At 36.7% G+C, this 22,668-nt stretch overlaps 1 protein-coding gene across 2 annotated transcripts in view; it reads right to left on the reverse strand.

Moving 5' to 3' along the window:
* LOC112403736 (bifunctional heparan sulfate N-deacetylase/N-sulfotransferase 4) overlaps positions 1-22,668 on the reverse strand; it is a 234,339-nt gene that overhangs the window by 83,365 nt on the left and 128,306 nt on the right. For both annotated transcript variants that reach the window (XM_024751344.1, XM_024751343.1), the window contains exons 4-5: positions 18,270-18,455; positions 15,812-15,940 (exon numbers count right to left, since the gene is read on the reverse strand). In XM_024751344.1, coding sequence (XP_024607112.1) covers positions 15,812-15,940; positions 18,270-18,455 — 315 coding nt within the window. The remainder of the gene's footprint in view (positions 1-15,811; positions 15,941-18,269; positions 18,456-22,668) is intronic.

Below are 22,668 nucleotides of genomic sequence, written 5' to 3' on the forward strand. Positions count from 1 at the left end.
AACAGTCAAATGTTAAAAGAATTACAGCCCTCCTTTTCATCATTAAAATTATAAGTTAAATTTATTTTTCTTGGGTAGTGACAGTCTTAAGAACAGATTTCTGTTTTTCTTTAACACAGAAAAGATTTCATTAAAAATACTAGATGAAGTATACAAAGCCTGTGTGTTCTTCTAAACATAAGTTCATTTTAAAGTCTAAGTCATTGGTTGTTAATTGGAGTCTATTATTTTTGTCATTATAAATGACATCGAATGTCAATGGATGGTATAAAATTACAACATGTTTCTTGTGGACTAATAATATAATGATTCTAGAAGTAATTAGCTGAACCTGTTAATTAAAGAAGACAGAAGGAGAAGAAGGTAAAATGGAAGGGGGAGAGAAGGAGGAGAGGGGGGAGGGGAGAGAGGGGAAAGAGGGAGGAGAGAGAAAAAGAAGAAAAAAAAAAGGAAAAAACCACAAAGACTATGAATCTAATATTGCAATATTTCTAATTCTTACATGGTTTTAAAATCAATTTAAAAAGACTAATCTTCAAAGTCCTGAGGTTTGCTCATTTTGCAAAGAAAGCCTAGGAAGAAAGGACAGCATATACTTTGTATATGTATATATTTGTCTCTTATATCACCATTTTCTTTGTGAGCAAAGGACTAAGAAGATTTATTTCTGTACTTCCTTGAGATGAGGATAGTTTTTTTTAAAAAGTTCTAGCAAACTCGTGGTCTGATTAAAACAAAACAAAACAAAACAAAAAACTATCCTCTCTCAAGGAAGGTTATCATTTTGATGGAATAGCTCAAATATTAAGAAATAAGAATACTAGGTTTGTCTCTACATCTGAGTATCACATCACTCAGCATCCCTACAAATGAATGATCCATAAAACCTGCAGCCCTGACCCTCTGCCCATCTCATTCTTTCCTTTTACTCTTATCCCTCCATCTTTTTATTGTTTGTTCTTTCCATACCCTTTTCTTTATATGCCTCCAGCTCATTAGCTCATTAGCTTCCTCACAGTGTGAAACACCCTTCTCCAATGACACTCAAAACTCTATACATTCTATTCAGCTCAAATATCACATCGCCCTTGTAGGCGTGTGACAATCTCCCCTTGTCTGTATTTACATGCCTTTTGTGACAGCACATATCAAACTGTATCCAAATTTCTGCCGTATGTTTATTTCTCCCACCAGTCTGTGACGACTGCACTCTTTGTTTTCTTATGTCTCTGGCACACTAATCATACCTAATAGGTGTATACCGAAAGAATCAAGGAGCCTACAGCTTTGAGGTGAGCAAGGAATTTTGAAAAATATATAGATATGTATACATATCTGCAATTGCATAAATGTATTCAACCCTGGAAGTTGATGGAGTATAGTTATTGCTGTTAGAATCACTCTCCCACAAAAAGACAGATTTTCCCCAAGTTATATTATCATTTTGCACAGTAGTCTGACTTGGAGAGACAGTGTACTATACTGGTAAAAGAGTGGGGGGTTTTAGAACCCAGCCTCCTGAGTTTAAATTGTAGCTCTGCTGCTCTCTATCTGCATGATATTGGATTAATTAGCTAACTTCTCTGGATAGTTTCCTCATTCAGAAAATGGGGATAATAATAGCATTATCATTATGTGGTTGCTGGGAGAATTAAATGAGTTAATACATGGAAATCATATAGAATTTTAAATATAGGTAACATTGAATAAGTACTAGTTACTCTAAATAGAACGAAGAGCTCTATTACATTAAAAGTAATAGATATCAATACTTGAGAGAATATTGAACATTCCTGAGTTATATTTGTGTTTCTTAAGATATGATTACTAGGTATATTTTTCTAATATTAGGCAGATATTAATCTAACCAGTTTGGTAAGGTAAAATGAAATATTACTTTAAGTCAAATTTGCATAAATATTATAAAACACTTCAGGTATATGGATTGTTTTCCATAAAAATTGTAAAATTATCTGTGTACATCAAAACAAATAAACAATGATCAAATATACAGAATTGTTTTCATTTGCACATTAACATTTTAAATCTTTAGCTAAATATCACTTCCAAAGCTCACAAAGATATCTACCTAGGAATAAATAATGATTAACCATCAAATGGTTTAGCAATTTCTATGCCACTCATATCCTCCCTGTACCCTCCACCGCAACATAAATGTTGCTGGACTCATGGAGCTAACGTGGAGTGGATCATTGGTGGTTTGAGGATGGGGAGTGAAACTGGGGAAGGGAAACAGATGGTGAACACATAAATCAATAGGAGAGGTCTAGAGAGTAGTGAATACCATGAAAAAATAAGACAGATAAGTGATAGAGAATGACTGCGAAAAGGCCAGGCAGCCACTCTCCGAGGTAGTGACTTTTGACCTGAGACATAAAAGGCAGAAGAAATCAAGGCTAACAAATTCCTGGAAGCAGCTCACTCCAAGCAAAGTGATGGTAGCACAAAAGCCCTGAGGGGCAAACAATCTTGGCATATTTGAAGGACTGTGTGGAAATAATCATGGCATGGTGAGAATGGAACTTGGTCAATGCAGAGAAGCCAGCAGAGGGCCAGGTCATAGACCACGGTTTGAATTTTATTCTGGGATTAAATGAGAAGTCTTTGGTATTTAAGAATGGCCATGACATGCTGTATTTTGAATTTAACAACAGCATTCTGACTGTTCTTGGGGATAATGGATTCTATGTGGCCAGAATGATAGCAGTTCTCTGGGGGAGAGATGATGGAGCCACTGGAAGTAGAGTTGACAGTACTTATTGATAGATTTATTCATTCAACAGATATATAATGGGACCTACTTTGAGAATAAACGTGTAAAAATGTCTCCTGATGTTACTTGGGAGTTTGACTGCTCTCTAGAAAATCATTTCCAAAACCACAATAATTGAGTCAATGATTCTTTACATTGTAAGTCACTATCACTGCACTTCCTATAGATGGGTTTCTTTTCTAAAATCTAAACTACTAAAAATTCAAGAATCATTATAAGCTATAGCATATATTTTTTTAAGATGAATTCAGCAAAAGATGGAATAAGAGGTGATTCCAATTTGGGGCAATGCGATGTGTTTAAAGTTTCTTTTTTATATCTTTAAATAGCTCATAATTCCTAAAATCTCTGTGTTTATGATCATAAAAACTCAGCCCATGTAGAAAACTCTACTCTATATATGTGATTGCTTGAGCAAGTTGTTTAAGTGAACTACAGAATGGACTTCTAAAAAGAAATTGCAGGAGAATGGCAATTTTCAAGTCCCATCTTTTATTCACATTTGATTTGAATGTGTACCTGTGTGTGAAAGAGAGTTTAAGTGGATATGATAACAGCTTCAAGAAGGAACACATCCTTTCATGTATTTGTTGGCAATCTGTATATCTTCTTTGGATAAATGTCTATTTAGGTCTTCTGCCCATTTTTGGATTGGGTTGTTTGTTTTTTTGATATTGAGCTGCATGAGCTGCTCGTATATTTTGGAGATTAACCCTTTGTCAGTTGCTTCGTTTGCAAATATTTTCTCCCATTCTGAGGGTGGTCATTTCACCTTGTTTATGGTTTCCTTTGCTGTGCAAAAGCTTTGAAGTTTCATTAGGTCCCATTTGTTTATTTTTGTTTTTATTTCCATTTCTCTAGGAGGTGGGTCAAAAAGGATCTTGTTATGATTTATGTCATAGAGTGTTCTGCCTATGTTTTCCTCTAAGAGTTTGATAGTGCCTGTCCTTACATTTAGGTCTTTAATCCATTTTGAGTTTATTTTTGTGTATGATGTTAAGGAGTGTTCTAATTTCATTCTTTTACATGTAGCTGTCCAGTTTTCCCAGCACCACTTATTGAAGAGGCTGTCTTTTCTCCATTGTATATTCTTGCCTCCTTTATCAAAAATAAGGTGACCATATGTGTGTGGGTTTATCTCTGGGCTTTCTATCCTGTTCCATTGATCTATATTTCTGGTTTTGTGCCAGTACCATACTGTCTTGGTTATTGTAACTTTGTAGTATAGTCTGAAGTCCGGAAGCCTGATTCCTCCAGCTTCATTTTTCTTTCTCAAGATTGCCTTGGCTATTTGGGGTCTTTTGTGTTTCCATACAAATTGTGAAATTTTTTGTTCTTTTGCAGCTCTATTTACAATAGCCAGGACATGGAAGCAACCTAAGTGTCCATTAACAGATGAATGGATAAAGAAGATGTGGCACATATATACAATGGAATATTACTCAGCCATAAAAAAGAAATGAAATTGAGTTATTTGTAGTGAGGTGGATGGACCTAGAGACTGTTATACAGAGTGAAGTAAGTCAGAAAGAGAAAAACAAATATCGTATGCTAACACATATATATGGAATCTAAAAGAAAAAAAAAAGGTTCTGAAGAACCTAGGGGCAGGACAGGAATAAAGATGCAGAGGTAAAAAATGGAATTGAGGACATGGGGAAGGTGAAGGGTAAGCTGGGATGAAGTGAGAGAGTGGCATGGACATACATACACTACCAAATGTAAAACAGATAGCTAGTGGGAAGCAGCCACATAGCACAGGGAGATCAGCTCAGTGGTTTGTGTCCACCTAGAGGGGTGAGATAGGGAGGGTGGGAGGGAGATGCAAGAGGGAGGAGATACGGGGATATATGTATATGTATAGCTGATTCACTTTGCTCTAAAGCAGAAACTAACAAACCATTGTAAAGCAATTATACTCCAATAAAGATGTTAAAAAATAATAATAATACCTAGCTTATAAGTATTAAGGAAAAAAAATAAAAAAGAAGGAGCACAATTCTGCTACTTACACTTTATGTTTTGAATGGCATTATTGGATACCTTAAATTGTGTTAAAAGTGACAACTATAAATCAGGGAAACACTTCATGCTCGAAATCTTACCTTTTACATTGTTTAAGCTAGTAATTTTCATACAGTGCTAAGGGAGGCTGGCAGTCACCATGAACTCTGTTCACAAAAACATGACCTTACTTTACTTGTAAATCTGTTGGCTCCCTCTCTAGTTGTAGTTAATGTTATCACGGAGAGGTAATTGAACACGGACTGTTCTGTTAGATGTGAAGTCCAGTGGAGACAGATCTATAGGATCAAGGCTGGCTGACATGAAGAGTATCTTTCCTTTTGTGATACATCATGAAAATCAGCCTAGAGTTTTCTATTTGGCTTGTGGGGTTGGGTTTTCTTATTTCTAGTAAGTTCAACTCATTCATCTAAATTATCTGTAATTATGTTTTATTTAGGAAGGTCTTCCATTTTTCATGTCATTAATTTTGTGTACTAAACACAGAGACTGCAATAATTCTACTCACCTCTCATTTGAGCACTACAGTCAGTGTTAGCCATAAAGTATTACAAAGTATGGACCTAGTGTTTCCAGAAAAACTCTCTATTAATATAAAACAAAAAATAAATAAAAGGCCTCAAAATCAGCGACACTAACAACAAAAACAAAAACCTTTGGCAAAAACATCTGAGGTACTTTGGTAGACAACAAAATCAAATTAAAAAAGCAGTCTTGGGCTTCCCTGGTGGCGCAGTGGTTGAGTCCGCCTGCCGATGCAGGGGACACGGGTTCGTGCCCCGGTCTGGGAAGATCCCACATGCTGCGGAGCGGCTGGGCCCGTGAGCCATGGCCGCTGAGCCTGCGCGTCCAGAGCCTGTGCTCCGCAACGGGAGAGGCCACAACAGTGAGAGGCCCGCGTACCCGCCCCCCCCACCCCCCCAAAGAAAGCAGTCTTGACCGACCAAGCAAGCACTGGGTTCAATGACTCAGTTTGTTTCACTGGAATAAAGAATAATGGTAGAAATTTTATCATTTAAAAATAGCTCAGAAAGCACAGTAAGGTGACAACCAAAAACGTTTTCAGAAGCAAAACTTATAATGAAATAAATACCTTTGTAAAGGAGACTGTCTTTATCACATGATTTATGTGTTCTAGCAGGGAGAAACAATCAAGCAAAATTCAAACTGTAAATAAAACCACGGTTTATGGGTTGCTAACACACCTCAGATATCATTGATAATAAAAGTGATATATACTTCTACTTTTTCAAATAAGAATTATGTCCAAATTATATACATTTTCTCTGAAAAATCAAAGCACTTGCTTTTCGCTACGTCTCACACTATCTGTGTAAAACAGTAAGGGAACCAACATTATTTTCCCCATTTTATGGACAGAGAAATTCTGAGGCACAGAGAAATCATAGGACTTTTTCTTCAGTATTTAGCCAGCCAGGAAAAATAAAATAAAACAAGATTTTCTCAGTTTGGTTAGTAGACAATACAGTTACATTCCTGCTGCCCATGTGATTTTATGAAAAGAGGGAGAAATGGCTTCCCGTTTTCCTTCTTTCTTCCCATCCTTAACTCCCTTCTTCTCCTCTTCTTTTTCTTCCTTTTCCTTTTATATTTCCCCTCTCCTTTATTTCCTCTCCCCACCCCCTTTTTCATTCCTTCCTCCTCCTTTCCTTTCCCTTTTCTTCTGATACAAAGTTAACAAACCATGTGAAATGGCATGAGGTAGACACATACAGTTCTGATGCTATAATTTTTATTTATTGTCTAATTGAACAAGTACCTACTGAGGCAATACTGTTCCAGGGTATGCATGTAGCCCAGGTGAGGGAGACAACATTCACTAAACATAAAGACTCCACTGTGAACAGTATTATGCATGTGGCTCTGTGTGAACATATAGCAGTGAGAGCTGACCTAAACCTGTGAGGGGACCCAGGTGAGCAAAAGAAATTAGAGGTAAAATCTGAGGGAAAATAGTAAGGTCGAGTCAAGAGCAGTGGGAATAGAAAAGTACTATAGGCATAAGAAGGAGTGTGTAGGAAGGCCCCGACCTGTCAACTAGAATTACAAATAACAATTATTATTTGGGTCTATCTATCACTCCCTTGTTTAAATTCCTTCCCTCTTCACAATAGAATAATAGCATTCAAACTGTCAACACGTCATACAAAACCTTTCATAATTTTATTTACCCACTCTTATCTTCATTTCGTACTCCTGTGAAATGCAAACATTTACAGTTCCCAAACTTGCCACGGTCATTTTAGCCTCTGTAACATTCTGCAGCTCTTCCCTCTCCTACTGCAAACTCACATTCCCCACCACACCACCTCATTTGTCTGATGAGTCCCTACAATGCTCAGTTCAAATATCAACTCCTCTGGACAGGATTCCGAAGCCTTCCTTGAAGGGGTTATACACACACATAAACATCCATACAATAGAACTACTTTATAGTGAACACATCAAGAAGATCTCCTTGAAAAAAAAAGATCAAATAAACAAAAATAAAACGATTGAGATACAAATGCCATTGATGGCATTCTAACAATTCATTATGAATTAAACACCAGACTCCCAATTATTTTTGTCAACAATTTTTACGTTTGAGATTTTATGAATCTCAAAGAAAAATTTAACAAATATCAACTCCAGCTAACTTGAGTGATAGACCCCTTTGGACATCTGTGGGTAAGACTGTATGGACGGAAATTATAAGACTTTAATTCCTCAATGGGTACCAGCAAGTTTAATGTTTATAAATACTCCTTATCATATCAGCATTAAGTTTTCCATTAAGCCACTAATGGAAAAACTAAGACAAAATAATTTGGGCACTTAAAATACAAAAATGTGAAAATATCAACATGTTTTAGAAAAGGACGCACATTTTTATTTTCACAATATCTTACTCTGAGGAGCAGTCAGAGGAAAATGAAGTAGGAAAAACCGAGATGAAATAAAGTAAAGTGATCCGAAGAGGCCTTTCTGCTTCAATGCACTTTAAGATTTAAAAATAAAGAAATAAATGAGAAAGAGAGAAACAATATGCATTGTATATATATCTAGGTGTTATATAATTTGTGGAAGAGAGAATAAAATCAACCATTTTGAACACTACGGTGGGTGAATACTCACAAGCCAAAAAGAGCACACATATCAACATTCATTTTGTGGGCTCCCACAGAACCCCCTAATTTCTTACTATCTCACCAGCCACTAAATCATATAAAGACTAATTCAGAGATGGTTTTGTTTTTTTAACAATCATGAATTCACTGATTTTCCTTCCAAACGATCCCTAATCGTCGTGAGCATTATGCGCCTAATATTTGTATACTGTAAGACTCAAAACAGAGGAATAAAAGGCTTGTCTATTAACTAACAACTGCACAAACAGGAGGTTGTATTTTTTGCTGTTGAAAATTTATTTATGCTAAAGAGCTATTCCACTACCTTTCATAACATGCTTCGGGAAAACTAAATTACCCAGTTAACACAAGATGAAATAGACTCCCCCAGTAAAATATTGCTGCTTTCATTTATTTTTCTAGGGAAACAAAATTGAAAAAAACAACGCAATTTTATGGATTTGTTCATGATCTAGAAGTATAGAGGAATGTAAATTGTATTCCATCAGGACCTGTAGCAACCACTGCTTTAGAAAGATGCGTGTCTATACAATAATAGCAACCTTTCTCTCATTTGGCAAGAAGACAGAGTTCAGGTTTAGGAGACAAAATATCCTGTTCTTTTGTGGTGGTGCACTTTATATTCTGAGCTATTAATTGCTAAGTAAATCCAACTGTGGGAAATCATACAAAACACGCACTACCCCCAAATCAGGAGAAAGCAAAATTTTCTCCTCATTCTCTAAAACCTTATAACTCTGATCCTGATTTTCAGTGTGGACAGAAAAAAATATCATCTGTACTGAGGCCATGGATCTTAGCTGAGTCCATATTCTACAGTATCCCTGCTGAGAGTGTGAATCACTGCAGAAGTGGTGATTCATGTCCTTTTGTAAAGGTTAGTCTTGCAAATCTTTAAGAAAAGTAAAAAACAGAAAAAAAAAAAAAACCCAAAAAACCCCAAAACTCAAAAAACAGATAAAGGGAAGAAAAGAGGTGACTGTAGGTTTTTCAGTGAGTGGAAATATAATTTTCCACAATCTATATATTCTACAAGGGTTCATTCTTCTCACAGTTGGTGGCTGTTCTCCCAGGCTCTAAGCCTCAGAGCTCCCAATAACATTAATTGCTTCAAAGTCCCTGCACAGATAAGAGGCACATTTCACTGTAGTAGAGCAGTTGGAAGTTAATTTATTATTGTTTTTCTAATAAACACTGCTGGAACATGTGTCAATATCCCCCGTGACCCTGAGTTAGAAATATTAATATTTTATTAAGAAGTATATTTTGGTGGAATATATATTTGTTTTGTTCTACATGAAATATTATCTGATTGTTACAATCTTCTATAAAGTGCAGCATTTATAGAAAATCAAAATCGTCAAAGAATATTTGGATGCTTTGAATATCAGTAATCTGTAATTCTTTTTAATCTTCTCTGAAAAGGACTCGGGATGTTTCTTGCATTTTATTTTGCTGCACTGCACATAAAATATGTTTCTGTGAATTATCTTACATATCTACTTCCATATTATTTAAGCATGAAAAAGAAATTAAAGTTTGGTTCAGGTTATTTCATGTTGATGTTTTCCTACGCCTTGCAGCTGCCTTTTCTCTAATCTGTCTGAAAAGCCAGCTCTAATCCATAATGTACTGACCTGCTATTAGATTCCATGATTTTGGAGATTGATATACATGAGAAAGGAAAGCTCATTAACCAGCCTAAGTGTATGAAGTTTCAGGAGACAGCACATGGGGAAGTATATCATTGCGGTTCCATTATACTCTACTGTCAATTTCAAGTACACTGCTGTTTCAGGCACATATTTTTTGTTCACCTGGATTTGCAACTGGCCAAAGAACAGACAAAGGTTAATGAGTCTAGGCACTGCTCTGAACTTTGGACAACGTAGACTTCCTGGTTACAGTACTGCCATTTTAAAGCACTCTAGAATCGGAGTATCTTCAGATATATATGTTAAGAAAACTTAGAAAATTCTATCTTCATACTGTTCTTTGTGTAGCACAAAATTAAAATGAGCTAGAAAAAAAAAAATTAAATCCGGTAAGGCACATTCATTTCAAGCTTTTATAGTTACTAGTGACACCATCTGATAAGACTCCAGACTTCCTTACTATTGCCAGTTGCTGCATATTTTATAGGGTAGTGTCTCAATTTGAATGATGGTGGGTTACCTGGTGTAAGCTGTTTCACCTCATACATGATTAAATTATCTTTCTTCCTATCTGTACAAAGACTATATTGAAAATACAAGAAGAATTTGGCACTAGGGAAATACATGTTAGTATTTGACAAGTGTGGAACAGTACAGGCAAATATCAATATGTGATGAGGTCATGATAGAATCTAAAAAAAAAATGAGGAAGTTACCTGAATGTTAAGTGGACAGATGCCTAGCTCTTCTTTTGAAATGTCATTCAAACAGCCCTAATATCATTTAATTTTCAATTTTTACATTCATTTGGGCAAAACAAGTTGGTATCTAAGGAAATCAAGAAACCCCATTTCTTGCAGTTTTCTGAATCAAAAAATCTAACATGCAACAGTATTAGGAGTTCATATGTGAGTCAAGATGTAAAAATATATTTCAATTTACATTTTCTGCTTTATGATATATTAGAAATAATGACATATTTTAAAATGTGTCAAACTATGAGAACAGGATAGCAGCTAGAGTCAAAATTAACTTAAAAAAACTATTGAAAATGCATAAAGAAAAAATATCAGAGACCTCTGAACACAGAAAGGATACAGGTCTAAGTGGGGGGGGGGTGACACAAAATAATGTGAATTCCTAAATTGGAAGCTGGACAGGGAAAGAGGCTATGCTGGTCTTGGTGTGGTTCATGCCTTTCTGACTTCAGAGCAGAGTTGTGGAAGTTATGAACCAGAAAAAAAAATATGTGGAACTTTTCAAAATTATTTAATCCAGTCCCCTTCCTTTAGGTAGATGAACTCCCAAGGCAATAAGAAAGAACTATATAGTGATTGATTCTCTTTTAAAGTACTCTAGAGGGGGAAATTCCAGGATATTCCCTCACATACCTTTTCCAGCTTTTATTAGACTCATAGGATGCTTGCATACAAATGAGTCTAGAAACTACCAACCAGTTCAAAATGGTCTGCTAAATCTGGCACTAATATTTCTTTCAGTATATTGATGATAGAAAATTTTTTCTCTTCTATTTCCCTCAATACACCTACCACTGAATATCTTCCCATTTTTATCTCATTTTTTAGTTCTTATACATGTTGATAAGTTACCATTTCCCTTTTTCCTCTGACCTTATAATCATAGACTAAAACTAAATATATAATGCTGGTCTGTAATACATAAAATTAAACCTACTTCATATTTTTTATATTTTACAGTGAAAAAGATATACCCCACATCTAACTGGATAAGAACAAAATCACAGTCTTAGCGTCAGATTAAAAGTAAGAGATTTCACATTCCTACAAAATTTCTGTTTAGACAACTTCGATGACAAGGAATTGAATAGGACATGATGTAGCCCATACAATTTTCTGGCAGATTTACTCTATCTTTATATAATATTTATCCTTATATAATGCTGGCATTATACACTATTTTGTTTGAAAGTAATTTGGGGGCTTTTCATTATTCCCTGTTAAATTTCATCTTGCTAGATTTTGTCTATCACTCCAATTTGCTAAGTATAACTGGGTATTAACATTATCATCTGGTGTAATTACCGTCACTGCCAGCTTTGTGTCATGCTATCTATATCGTTATTCATCCATTCATTAACATACTGAAAACCAAAAGGTAAAAGGACAAAATTCTATGGATCATTTACAAATCAGAGGAGAAAATCACCACGCAGGAGAGGTGTTATAATATAGGATGTCTACAGTATTTTCATGATGTGAAAGTATAGACCATTATTGAAAAAATGAAATAAAGTTAGAATGGCCTTAAATCTTTAGAGTTTATGCTAACACTAAGATCACTTATCCTACTTATAAGCCCTCACAGACATCAATTTTCCTAGGTGGTCAGAAGAGGTGGTCAGTCATCTTTCTCTATGATTTCATGGATGTTGAATGCTTTTTACTAAAATCATATTTCCCCAAGGAACTTTGATACCTAAATTAATACAATCATAGACCTCTCATTCAGGAATAGGCTCTGTTAGAATACAAATATTCTTTAGAGTTAGCATATTAATTAATTAATGTTGAAAACATACCTTCACATCAATTAATTTATAGATTTTTTTTTCTTCAGCATGGTTTTGGTGAAAGAATAAGGAGATACTCTTTATTCTGACAAAGAATTAAGTGATGACTAGAGAAAAAGAATAGACCAGAGGAGAAGGCTGTGTATCAGTATTATTTTTTGTTTTCTTCTTTCCTCATTCTCTTCCTGCAGACTCCATCTTTGCCAGCCTTGCTGGAACCATATAACTTAAAATAATAATTAATCAAGCAGCCTCAATACTTCTTTTTTTCCACATCGGTGAAGTGACTATTGATCATAGCCCATCATCTGTGATGTCTCTCTATTCACAATAGGACACACGTACAAAAAATTCCAAACTTACATTATCTTTACTTCATTCATCACTTCTGCCCCTCTTTCTGTGTTCCCCTTTTCATTTACTTACTTCTAGTCTGCTCCCATCTTAAGTTCCTCATTAGGAATGATAGTTAATTTTATGTCTCAACTCAACTGGACCACAGGTTACTCAGATATTTGCTCAAACATTATTCTGGGTGTGCCTGTGAGGATGCTTTTGGATGAGATTAACAACAGAATTGATCAACTGAGTAAAGCAGATTGCCCTCCCTAATGTGGATGGGCCTCATCCAATCAGTTGAGGCCAAATAGAACAAAAAGTCTCACTCTCTTGTGAGTAAAAAGGAACTCCTCCTGCCTGATTGCCTTTGAACAAGATGGTTGCTTTTTGGGTTTTTTTTTTTTGTTTTTTTTCCTGCCTTCAAACTTGAACTGAAACATTGGCTCTTCCTGGGTCTCAATCCTGCCAGCTTTTGGACTGGAACTATACCATTAGGTCTCCTGGTTCTCAAGCCATACAACTTCTACTAGAACTACACTATCAGCTCTCTTGGGACTCTAGCTTGTTGACTATAGATTTTGAGACTTGTCAACCTCCATAAACACATAAGCAAATTCCTTATAATAAATCTCTTCTCCCACTCATCCTCTTGGTTCTGTTTCTCTGGAGAACCCTGACTAATACATCTGATAACTTCTGCATATGCAGCTCTAGAACTAGCCCCATTTTGATCTGGGTTCTGTCAGATGCTGCTTGCAGCCTGTCTCCATAGAGAGCTGAGTAGCATCAACCCGGATTGCCTATGGCTATGCTGTTCATGTTTTGAGCAACATTATTCCTTACTCCCATATCTTTGTGGACCATTATTTGTCTGATCCAGGCTCATATCTCCATACATAGAATGTCCTATATTATCCACACTATTGACTACCTGTAGCATTGCTCTTTCTTCTGTGTCTATCTGGGTCTCTCTCATTTACTCATGGATCCTACTTTAAGATCACCATCAATTCACAATGATAAAGTAACTGCAGTTTGTGATTGGACTCTAGAAGTCTCCTGAAAACTCCCCTCTTCCACGGTTCTATTCCTCTGCAATTAAAATAAATCTGTGTGGCAATCGTAAGCTTTTTACGTGAGGTTAGTGTTATTTTGCTAGTTCACAACAAGTGCTAAAGATAGAAATGCCAAATAGTCTTTCATCTTATTTAAGGGACCAACTATTAGTCCCTGAATGATGTTTTATAAAAAGTACTGAATTCAAAAATTTTAAAAACAGTTATAGGGCTTCCCTGGTGGTGCAGTGGTTGAGAGTCCACCTGCCGATGCAAGGGACACGGGTTCGTGCCCCGGTCCGGGAAGATCCCACATGCCGCGGAGCGGCTGGGCCCGTGCACCATGGCTGCTGAGCCTGCGTGTCAAGAGCCTGTGCTCCGCAACGGGAGAGGCCACAGCAGTGAGAGGCCCGCGTACCACAAAAAAAACCAAAAAACAAAAAAACCGTTATAAATCCATCTCTTTAACGACAAGTAGTCAGATGGGCACCCAGGTAGTAAATATCAGTAACAATCAGACCTGGGGAGCAAGAGGATTAGGGGGGGCAATCATCAGTGTTCTGATGCTTATCTCTTCCCCTGAGTAGGTGACCAGAGCAGATTTGGAGTTGGGAGTGTAGCTCCAGAGTGAAAACGGTATGAGGATGTGGCCATTGCCTCTATGGAGATCAAATTCTCAATTAGTGAGGGAAGGGTTAAAGAGAAAGATTTCCCACATTTGCTTGCATTAACATTCACATGTATACCTCAATTTCCAAAAAATATTTTTGTAACGTTTTTGATCCTTTTAAGTCTCAATGAATTTGAATTATACACAAAAAAATGGAATATCCTAAAGGAATACTTTTGAGGAACACTGAAGACTGTCCAGTTCAACAAGCTTGTTTTACAGGAGAGCAAGCAACCTCTGAGAAATAGAGTTTCTTGCTAAGATCATAGAGCATCCAATCTGTTCTCCAGTTTAGTGGTACCCCAACACAACAGACCGTTTTGTTTTGTTCTGTTTTTAACAGTTCTGCAGTTTGAGGAGGTTTGTTGATTACTCACACTCATGTGAGGCATTTTGGCCCCCCACTTCCCTATCCCTCCAATCCAATTTTACAGTTTTCATCTTTACACAAGGTAGGTTTTTATTTAATTTCTTTCGGAATTAAAAACACCATATATAAATTATCTAAATAAGTTGTTTAAAACATACCTGGATCTTTGCCACAGACAACTGAGCTATAGTTTTGTTTAAAGCATGAATCATTTTCCCTGAGTATGAAAATTTCTTATACTAAACAAGGTAGACATAGCATGCAACTCACTATTTGATATTTTTTATTGGTGCAGTGGGATGTAAAAAAGGACATGCCTCTTTAAGGCCTCAGAAATGGAATCTTTATGGGAAAAAATTGAGAAAGCTGAAATAATCTCAACATTATCTAATGATGATATATTCCCACACTGCTATACTTTTCCACATATAACTGGAAATAAAATTGCAAAATTTTGAAAGATGAAAGGGCACAATTGAAAGGGACAAATTCTCTAGCTTTGATTCCAAACAAAATTAATGGAGATTTTAAAAACAGGCCTCAGATGACCCTAGTATGCAAAGATAATGTATAGCTATGTATTTTCAATGCAGTTTTGCATTGTGATCGTTTTTAGAGACTGAAATGTATGTCTACTAATACCTTGAGCTAGAAGCAAATTCAACTTATAGACAAAATATGCACCACATTATTGTGAATGTTAATTTGTGGTTATAGAACTGTATATATGTCTTTACTACAATTCAAGTATAGGAGACAACATTGAGATTATCTTACATTTAACTGTTATATTCAACATATGAATCTTAACAAATCTGTGTTTTTCTTTTTTGCAGTACGCAGGCCTCTCACTGTTGTGGCCTCTCCCGTCACGGAGCACAGGCTCCGGACGCACAGGCTCAGCGGTCATGGCTCACAGGCCCAGCCGCTCGGTGGCATGTGGGATCTTCCCGGACTGGGGCACGAACCCGTATCCCCTGCATCGGCAGGCGGACTCTCAACCACTGCGCCACCAGGGAAGACCAATCTGTGTTTTTCTTGATTGACGATTATAAAGGGAATTGAATATTTGGAGATTTAGTCTAATTTTTCTCTAGTATTTACCAACTATTCTTGTGAGAGGGTTGACAATAGAAATAAAACGAAACATATATTTGAAAGTTCTGATGTTATGGTAAAAAGCATAAATAGAATACGTACTGGGTTTAGAAGGATTGTGAGGAAAAGTTCACCTCCTCTGATACTTTTATCCAATTCTTGGGGGCCTCCTGGATACTCTTTGTAGAAAATAGTGTGTGTGAACAACCCACAGGTCTGTCGAGGGAGGACCTGAGGAAAAAGAAAAAGCAGCACATCGACACGACTTAATTAAAAGCTCCATCACTGTGTCATGGCTTCAGAGTCTGCGAATTTCATTCCTATTGGAGTTCCTTAACTGATAAAGCCAAAATCTTAATGTAATCAAGAGTTGATGTTGGCGTAATTATGCACATATTAAGAGACTTGCTAAATAAAAGCTATAGGACAGCAGTCCCCAACCTTTCTGGCACTAGGGATGGGTTTCATGGAAGACAATTTTTCCACAGATTGGGGTGCGGGGTGTTCAGGCAGTAACATGAGCTATGGGGGGGATGGTTCAGGCAGTAATGTGAGCGATGGGGAGCCACGGGGAGCGACAGATGATGCTTCACTTGCTCACCCACCGCTCACCTCCTGCTGCGCAGCCCGGCTCCTAACAGGCTGCGGACCAGTACTGGTTTGCAGCCGCGGGGTTGGGGACCCCTGCTATAGGACATATAGGTTAAAGCATTTTCATTCATGCCTATAAATCTCACTCACCATCTGAGTTAATGAGCTATGGGGGGGATGGTTCAGGCAGTAATGTGAGCGATGGGGAGCCATGGGGAGCGACAGATGAAGCTTCACTTGCTCACCCACTGCTCACCTCCTGCTGCGCAGCCCGGCTCCTAACAGGCCGCGGACCAGTACCGGTTTGCAGCCGCGGGGTTGGGGACCCCTGCTATAGGACATATAGGTTAAAGCATTTTCATTCATGCCTATAAATCTCACTCACCATCTGAGTTACGTTAAAGAAATGGTAAAAAATAAAAGTCTTCTTAGGGTTGGTTTAATTCAAATATAGAGATTCTCCAGGGTTGCATTTTTCATGGTATTAGACCATTACTCTCCTTGTTTCTGAAATACAGTTTTACGTGGTCCTCAGGTTCTGGGATTCAAAACAATGAGTTTTCATCACCCTCGCCACCTTTATTTTGTTTTGTTTTTACTACTCTGAATTAAAATTTTAATCACAGTAGTAGTCAGGTCATCTAATGATTGCTTCCTGCATATTCTGTGGTTAATTCTGTTGTACATCTGAATGTTCAGCAGAGAAAGCAAATAAGTAATTTTATTCCAAAACTTATTTTGAATAATAAACTATTTATAATCGAATGGAAAAATGCATCCAATTGCACAGAGTAGCTATAATTTTATTTATTCTTTGCTTAATTTTCATAACAGTTTGTATTAAATTCAAGGTAAATGAATGTGTGTAGTATTGGTTTAAAGGAATGTTTTTATTTAATAATATAACAAATGGTCATGCTACTCAGTTAAGAAAACTACTTTCACTTTGCTTTGCAATTATATCAGAGTAATACTTTTTATATCGCCTTGATTTCTATGGACACCATATACTATTATTTGCATTATCAATAGCTCCATTTAAATCCAAGGCTTCTTTACGTCTTCTAGTACCAATTTACAATAAAATATTAGAGTTTTATGATTAAAGAATATTGAGTATTAGCTCTGGTTAACATATGTGCTATTACTTTTTCTTTGGTTTTAGATAATTATTAGATAGACAGACAGACAGGTAGATAATTCTAATAGCAATCTGAACAATGGAATGAAAAGATGTAAATATTTAAAGGAGGGAGAACAGTTTGTAAACCTTTCCTACGATCTTGGCAACTGATGATGAGAACATGACCTAAGGCACTGGACGTGGGGATGGAAGTTTTAAAATGAACTATTTTATCTCAAAGTAAAAAATAGGAGTTTTTTCATTCCAATGAATAATTATAAATTCCCATCTAATATTCACTTGGTTTTATTCTCATTTATAGGAGCATATCATTCTTACATCAGATTATTATTTTTTCAGTTAGTTTATCCGAAAAGAAAATATATACCTTTGTTTTCATAGTATGCAAGAAAAAGAACAATGAAAAATGCTATCTTAAGATTCTTGAGTGTCTGAAAGCCAAAATAAACTGAGTAGATAAATTTAGCTTTCAGATGCTATTTGTTGGATTCTGTCTGTTGATGGTATAGTGACTTGAGAGGTGTTTAATAGGCATGGAGAAACTCCCCAGAAGTATAAGTTCCCTAGACAAAACTTTAATCCAGAAACTGCAGTGGATGACCTATATGAAACCCATTTCCAATATTTTGAGCTTGCCTTGAATTTGCCTAAACTACCCCACAGATTAAGAAGCAAGTCTATGGGTAAGCAATGTATTAATGTGTGACCACCATGGTAGGCAAGGGATTTATGACACTCATGTAAAAGATTTTTGAAGTTAGATTTGGTCTTCATCCCACATGCAGATACTGAGAACCTTCAATACACACGGCAGTGTGTGCTCACCATGATGCCATCGTGGATGAAGCCCTTTCGGTACCGTGCAGGTTTCAAATGTGGATACTCTTCAGTGCTGGTGACCTGAATGCCCCAGACCTTCTTCCAGGCTGCATACAGCTGAATATGAACTGGGTAGACCCCTGAGTGATGTGGTGCCACAGCATAGCCCATGTTGATAGGTATTCCATGTTCCTAAAAGAAAGCCAGAACAACATCATAGGGAGTGTGGTCAATTGAATTCAACTAAAATTGTTTCCACAAACATCTATGCTAAGGATGAGAAATATAAAAACTAATAGGGTAGAGTTTTATAATCCTGTGATAGACATAGTAAATACTTTGGGCATGTGGTGTGTAGCTAAGATTAACTCTGAATTTTGAAAATAGAAGGTTTGGGGGGAAGATAGGAAGAAGATGTGGCCCTTTCTCAGACAGATACAAAAAAAAAAAAAGGTGCCACTTGAGTAAGTACCCAAATATGGAAGACAGAATAGCCCAATGTGGGGTGTGTGTGTGTGTGTGTGTGTGTGTGTGTGTATGTGTGTGTGTGTGTGTATGTGTGTGTGTGTGTGTATGTGTGTGTGTGTGTGTATGTGTGTGTGTGTGTGTATGTGTGTGTGTGTGTGTATGTGTGTGTGTGTGTGTATGTGTGTGTGTGTGTGTATGTGTGTGTGTGTGTGTGTGTGTGTGTGTGTGTCTATGATGTTGAAGACAACCAGAAAGGTAGGTATGAACCATAATGTGATAAGCTTTTACTGTTGACCTAAGGGATTGGGATTTATTCTATTTGAATAGTATAGACAGGAAGCTCTGTGAGCATGGAGGGCCATGATCTGCTCTATGTCTTGGGAAGAAGGATACAGTCACAACATGTTAAGATGAACTAGAAGTGGGGAAGAAATGAATCAAGGTTGTGCATTAGGAAGCTATTACAAGGGCGCAGATTAGAGGGCACATGAGTACCCAAACTTGATTGTTGGTGGTCGGATTAAAAGCCTCGGGATAAATGCCATACAAGATTCAGTGGTTTTGGATACTGACGGTAAAGGAAAAGTGAAGATTGGTTTTGGGTCTTAGCAGCTCAATTTATTTTTATAAAGCCTACTGTTTACTATGAGATGCTTGCCTTGGGTAGACAGTCAACTCTAAAGGAAAAGAGGTATAAGTTTAAAACAAGAATATGAAAAAAATTGTCGAAGAATGGTATTATATTGTGAAGTACACGATACAGATCTGCAGTCTTCTAATTTCTGCTTCTTTATAGTTCTCCCTTTAAATGCTTATCTGCTTTATAAAGATGCCTTATAGGATTGAATCTCATCAATTGAGGCTATAAATGACAATATACAGTAATACATGAAGGCTGACTGAATCAATAAACAGAACACAAAAGTGTTGACTTGACAATTGCCATTTATATTTTCTATTACATGACACACAGCATAGGAAAAGAATTCAGTTTGGCATAATAAGCAAGTAGTGAATGGGTCACATATCTACAATACCTAAGTCATACGCCACATTCAGTTAAGAAGATGGGCCCTAAATATTTTGCAAGTTTCCTTCATTCTTCCTTTTATGGAATGACCCTCATTGTATGGCCAAATTCACCTCTCTTTCACTAGGAGTATGTGTTTTCTAACATCTATTACAATAAATGACTGTAGAAAGACTGAATTATGAAATCAATGCTGTAAAGTGATCTGGAGTCTTTGGCTAGGTATTGGGGAAAATTCATTTCTTTGTGTGTGCAGAGGAAAAATACTTCTTCCAGGAGCCTGTATTTTCAATATAAAGCAAAGTTGGAAAAGTCCAGTAACAAAACTACCAGGAAACTACCAGAGGGAGCAGGCAACTACTGTTACCCTGACACTCATTGAGAAGCATGTACTGGAAAAAGCCTTAGATCTCTGGTTAGTTCCATGTTGCCCAGTGAATTGTCACAAAGTGTTCTGAGGATGAGTATCGCAGAGTAGCCAAGATGTGGATGCACCGGGTATGAGATACAGATGAACTTTCTCATGAGAGAAATCTAAGGTCAAGGGTGTTCAAACCTTTCTGTCTGGTAAATAGACTGTGTGACTGTTGCTTAGAGAAGTAGTTCTGATTTACAAAAAGGGGGAAGACAATCCGTTATACTCTTACAAGCGATTCATACTGAGGTTTCTTAACTGTCTTGTCCCATGACTAGAAGAATAACAAAATCATCGGTGTATGAATCCTAATAGCCTTCACCAATCATTTTGTTAGTGTCCATTTTTTATCACTGTTTAATATTTTATTTCAAATTTTGGGCTCAGAACACTAGATAAGTGTGCGAATCTTCCAGAAGCAAAGAGATAAAAAAGAAAACGAGAGAATTGAAATATTAAACAGCTGTATCTCTTCAGGAAAAAAAGACATTTCACTTTTGACAAGTAGTAAAATGAACTGTAGAACTTTCATGAAGAAACCAGAAGGTAAAAAGCAATTGATTTGGTGAGTAGGAAGGAAGTAAAAGGATTTTATTATATTTATTGATTTCTGAGGGCTTAATGTTCTACTGCTTATAAGGTCATCTTATCACACTGACAACTGGAGCTCAATCAAAACAGTAAATCACACTAGATAATTATGAGTTTATAGTTTTTCAATCTAAACGATAACACAAAATGAAAAGTAATTCCCTAGTCAAACTCTTTTTCTGTTATCAAGGGGCTTTCTATAGAAACCTTCATTCTTTACTGTCCAGAGCTTAAAACACCCTTCACAGTGACTTGGTAAACTAAAAAGTGAGCTAAACATATATTTACACAAGATCACAAAAATTGCAAAATTTGAAAGACTTTTATTATTTATTAAAACAATGTCTTTGAAAAGATCTAGGAGTTCTATGATATCATAATATGAGATGGCACCACAAATATTTATGGGAAGCTTAACCTGATCATTCCTATTTACATGAAATTCCCAGTTGATTGGAAAATGAGATAATGTGGTAACTTACAGACTATATAAAAATAGGGTCATCATTTTTCAAAAACTAGGAAATATATTTAGCACCAAACATCTAACGTAATGGAAATGATCTCATTTAATTTTTCTTTAATCATTCTTACTGATCCTATCAGCTTGCAATTGCTCAGTACCTGATAGTTATGAAGTGTTTTTACATTCACGTCTAACATTATCCTCATAATTACCCTGTGAGGTGGCCTGGATTATCAAATGTGGAAACTGAGGCTCAGAGAAAGCAAATGACTTACTCATGTTCACAAATGTCAGAGCTAGAATTATACCCAAGTCCTCTAAATTCATTGTTTTTGCCTTTCTACTAGGTTGCTACTACTGTGACCCTCTCTCCCTGCTCCAAGTTAATGACTAGAAGCACTTTACTGACAAAAGGGAATTGATTTTAATATATAGTTCTGAATTGGAACTCCTACCATTCTATTTTTACTTGGGGGGGGTTATAAAGCAAAATTATACATTTCCCAAACTCTGCCGCTATCATTTTTGATGCAAACAAGTTTCAGCCAATTAGAAGTGCCTAGGATAGATGTCAGAAGGAAGTAGGTGGGCAGATGCTAAAGTCTGGCAGCTCCTGGATCCTGTTGCTGGTACGTAAGATCTTTCCTGAAGCAGTATTTGGTGCCCATTTGCAGGGCAGCGGTGAAAACTTATTGCTTCTGTCAGAGCTCCAGTGGCAGCTTTAAAAGCAGTGGCCCCACTAGGGAACCAGTTCTGTCTGGCTCTGCAAAGTCCCAGAAGAGTACAGCCTAGAATCTGCTCCATCAGCCCTTCCAAAGTTTTTGGAAGCACTTAAATCGCTGAATAAAAACTCCCTTTCAAAAAGTTCCAAATGGCTTCTGCGTCTATCATGGAAATCTGACTGATACAAGTGGTCTTTCCCCTTTCTAATAAGTATAAAAGGTTTAAGAGGTTCAGGTGAGATGTCAGTGGTTGGAAACTAGGAAAACTAGAAGAAGAGTTTGCTAAAGCACTGCCCAGCATTTCTCCAAGAAAACTCATTGATACATGCGAAACACCTATTTGTCTACCTAGATACTATCATGTTATATATACGACTGTTAAATCCTATGTTGATCAATGACTAGTGTATAGAGAAAATAACTAGGAGACTAGTCTGTTTAAATAATAAAAGTCACAGGTGAACCCCATGGTGAAATCATGTTATAACAAAAGAAGGGGAACGGATTGCACTGAAAGAACATTGCTCTAATGGATTAATTCTGATGACTTGACGTAAAGCAATACCCCTTCATAGGATAAACACGTCCTAATATACGGGCAAAAAGAACTGCAGGCATCATATGCAGAGGTGGAAAGAACAATCTGTAATCAGTCATTGGTAGATACTCTTTAGAAGACCTGGCACACCATAGAAAACCAGAGAAGAAAAGGA

Source organism: Neophocaena asiaeorientalis, unplaced genomic scaffold (genome assembly GCF_003031525.2).
Source record: "Neophocaena asiaeorientalis asiaeorientalis breed wild unplaced genomic scaffold, Neophocaena_asiaeorientalis_V1.1 scaffold244, whole genome shotgun sequence".
Taxonomy (NCBI): Eukaryota; Metazoa; Chordata; class Mammalia; order Artiodactyla; family Phocoenidae; genus Neophocaena; species Neophocaena asiaeorientalis.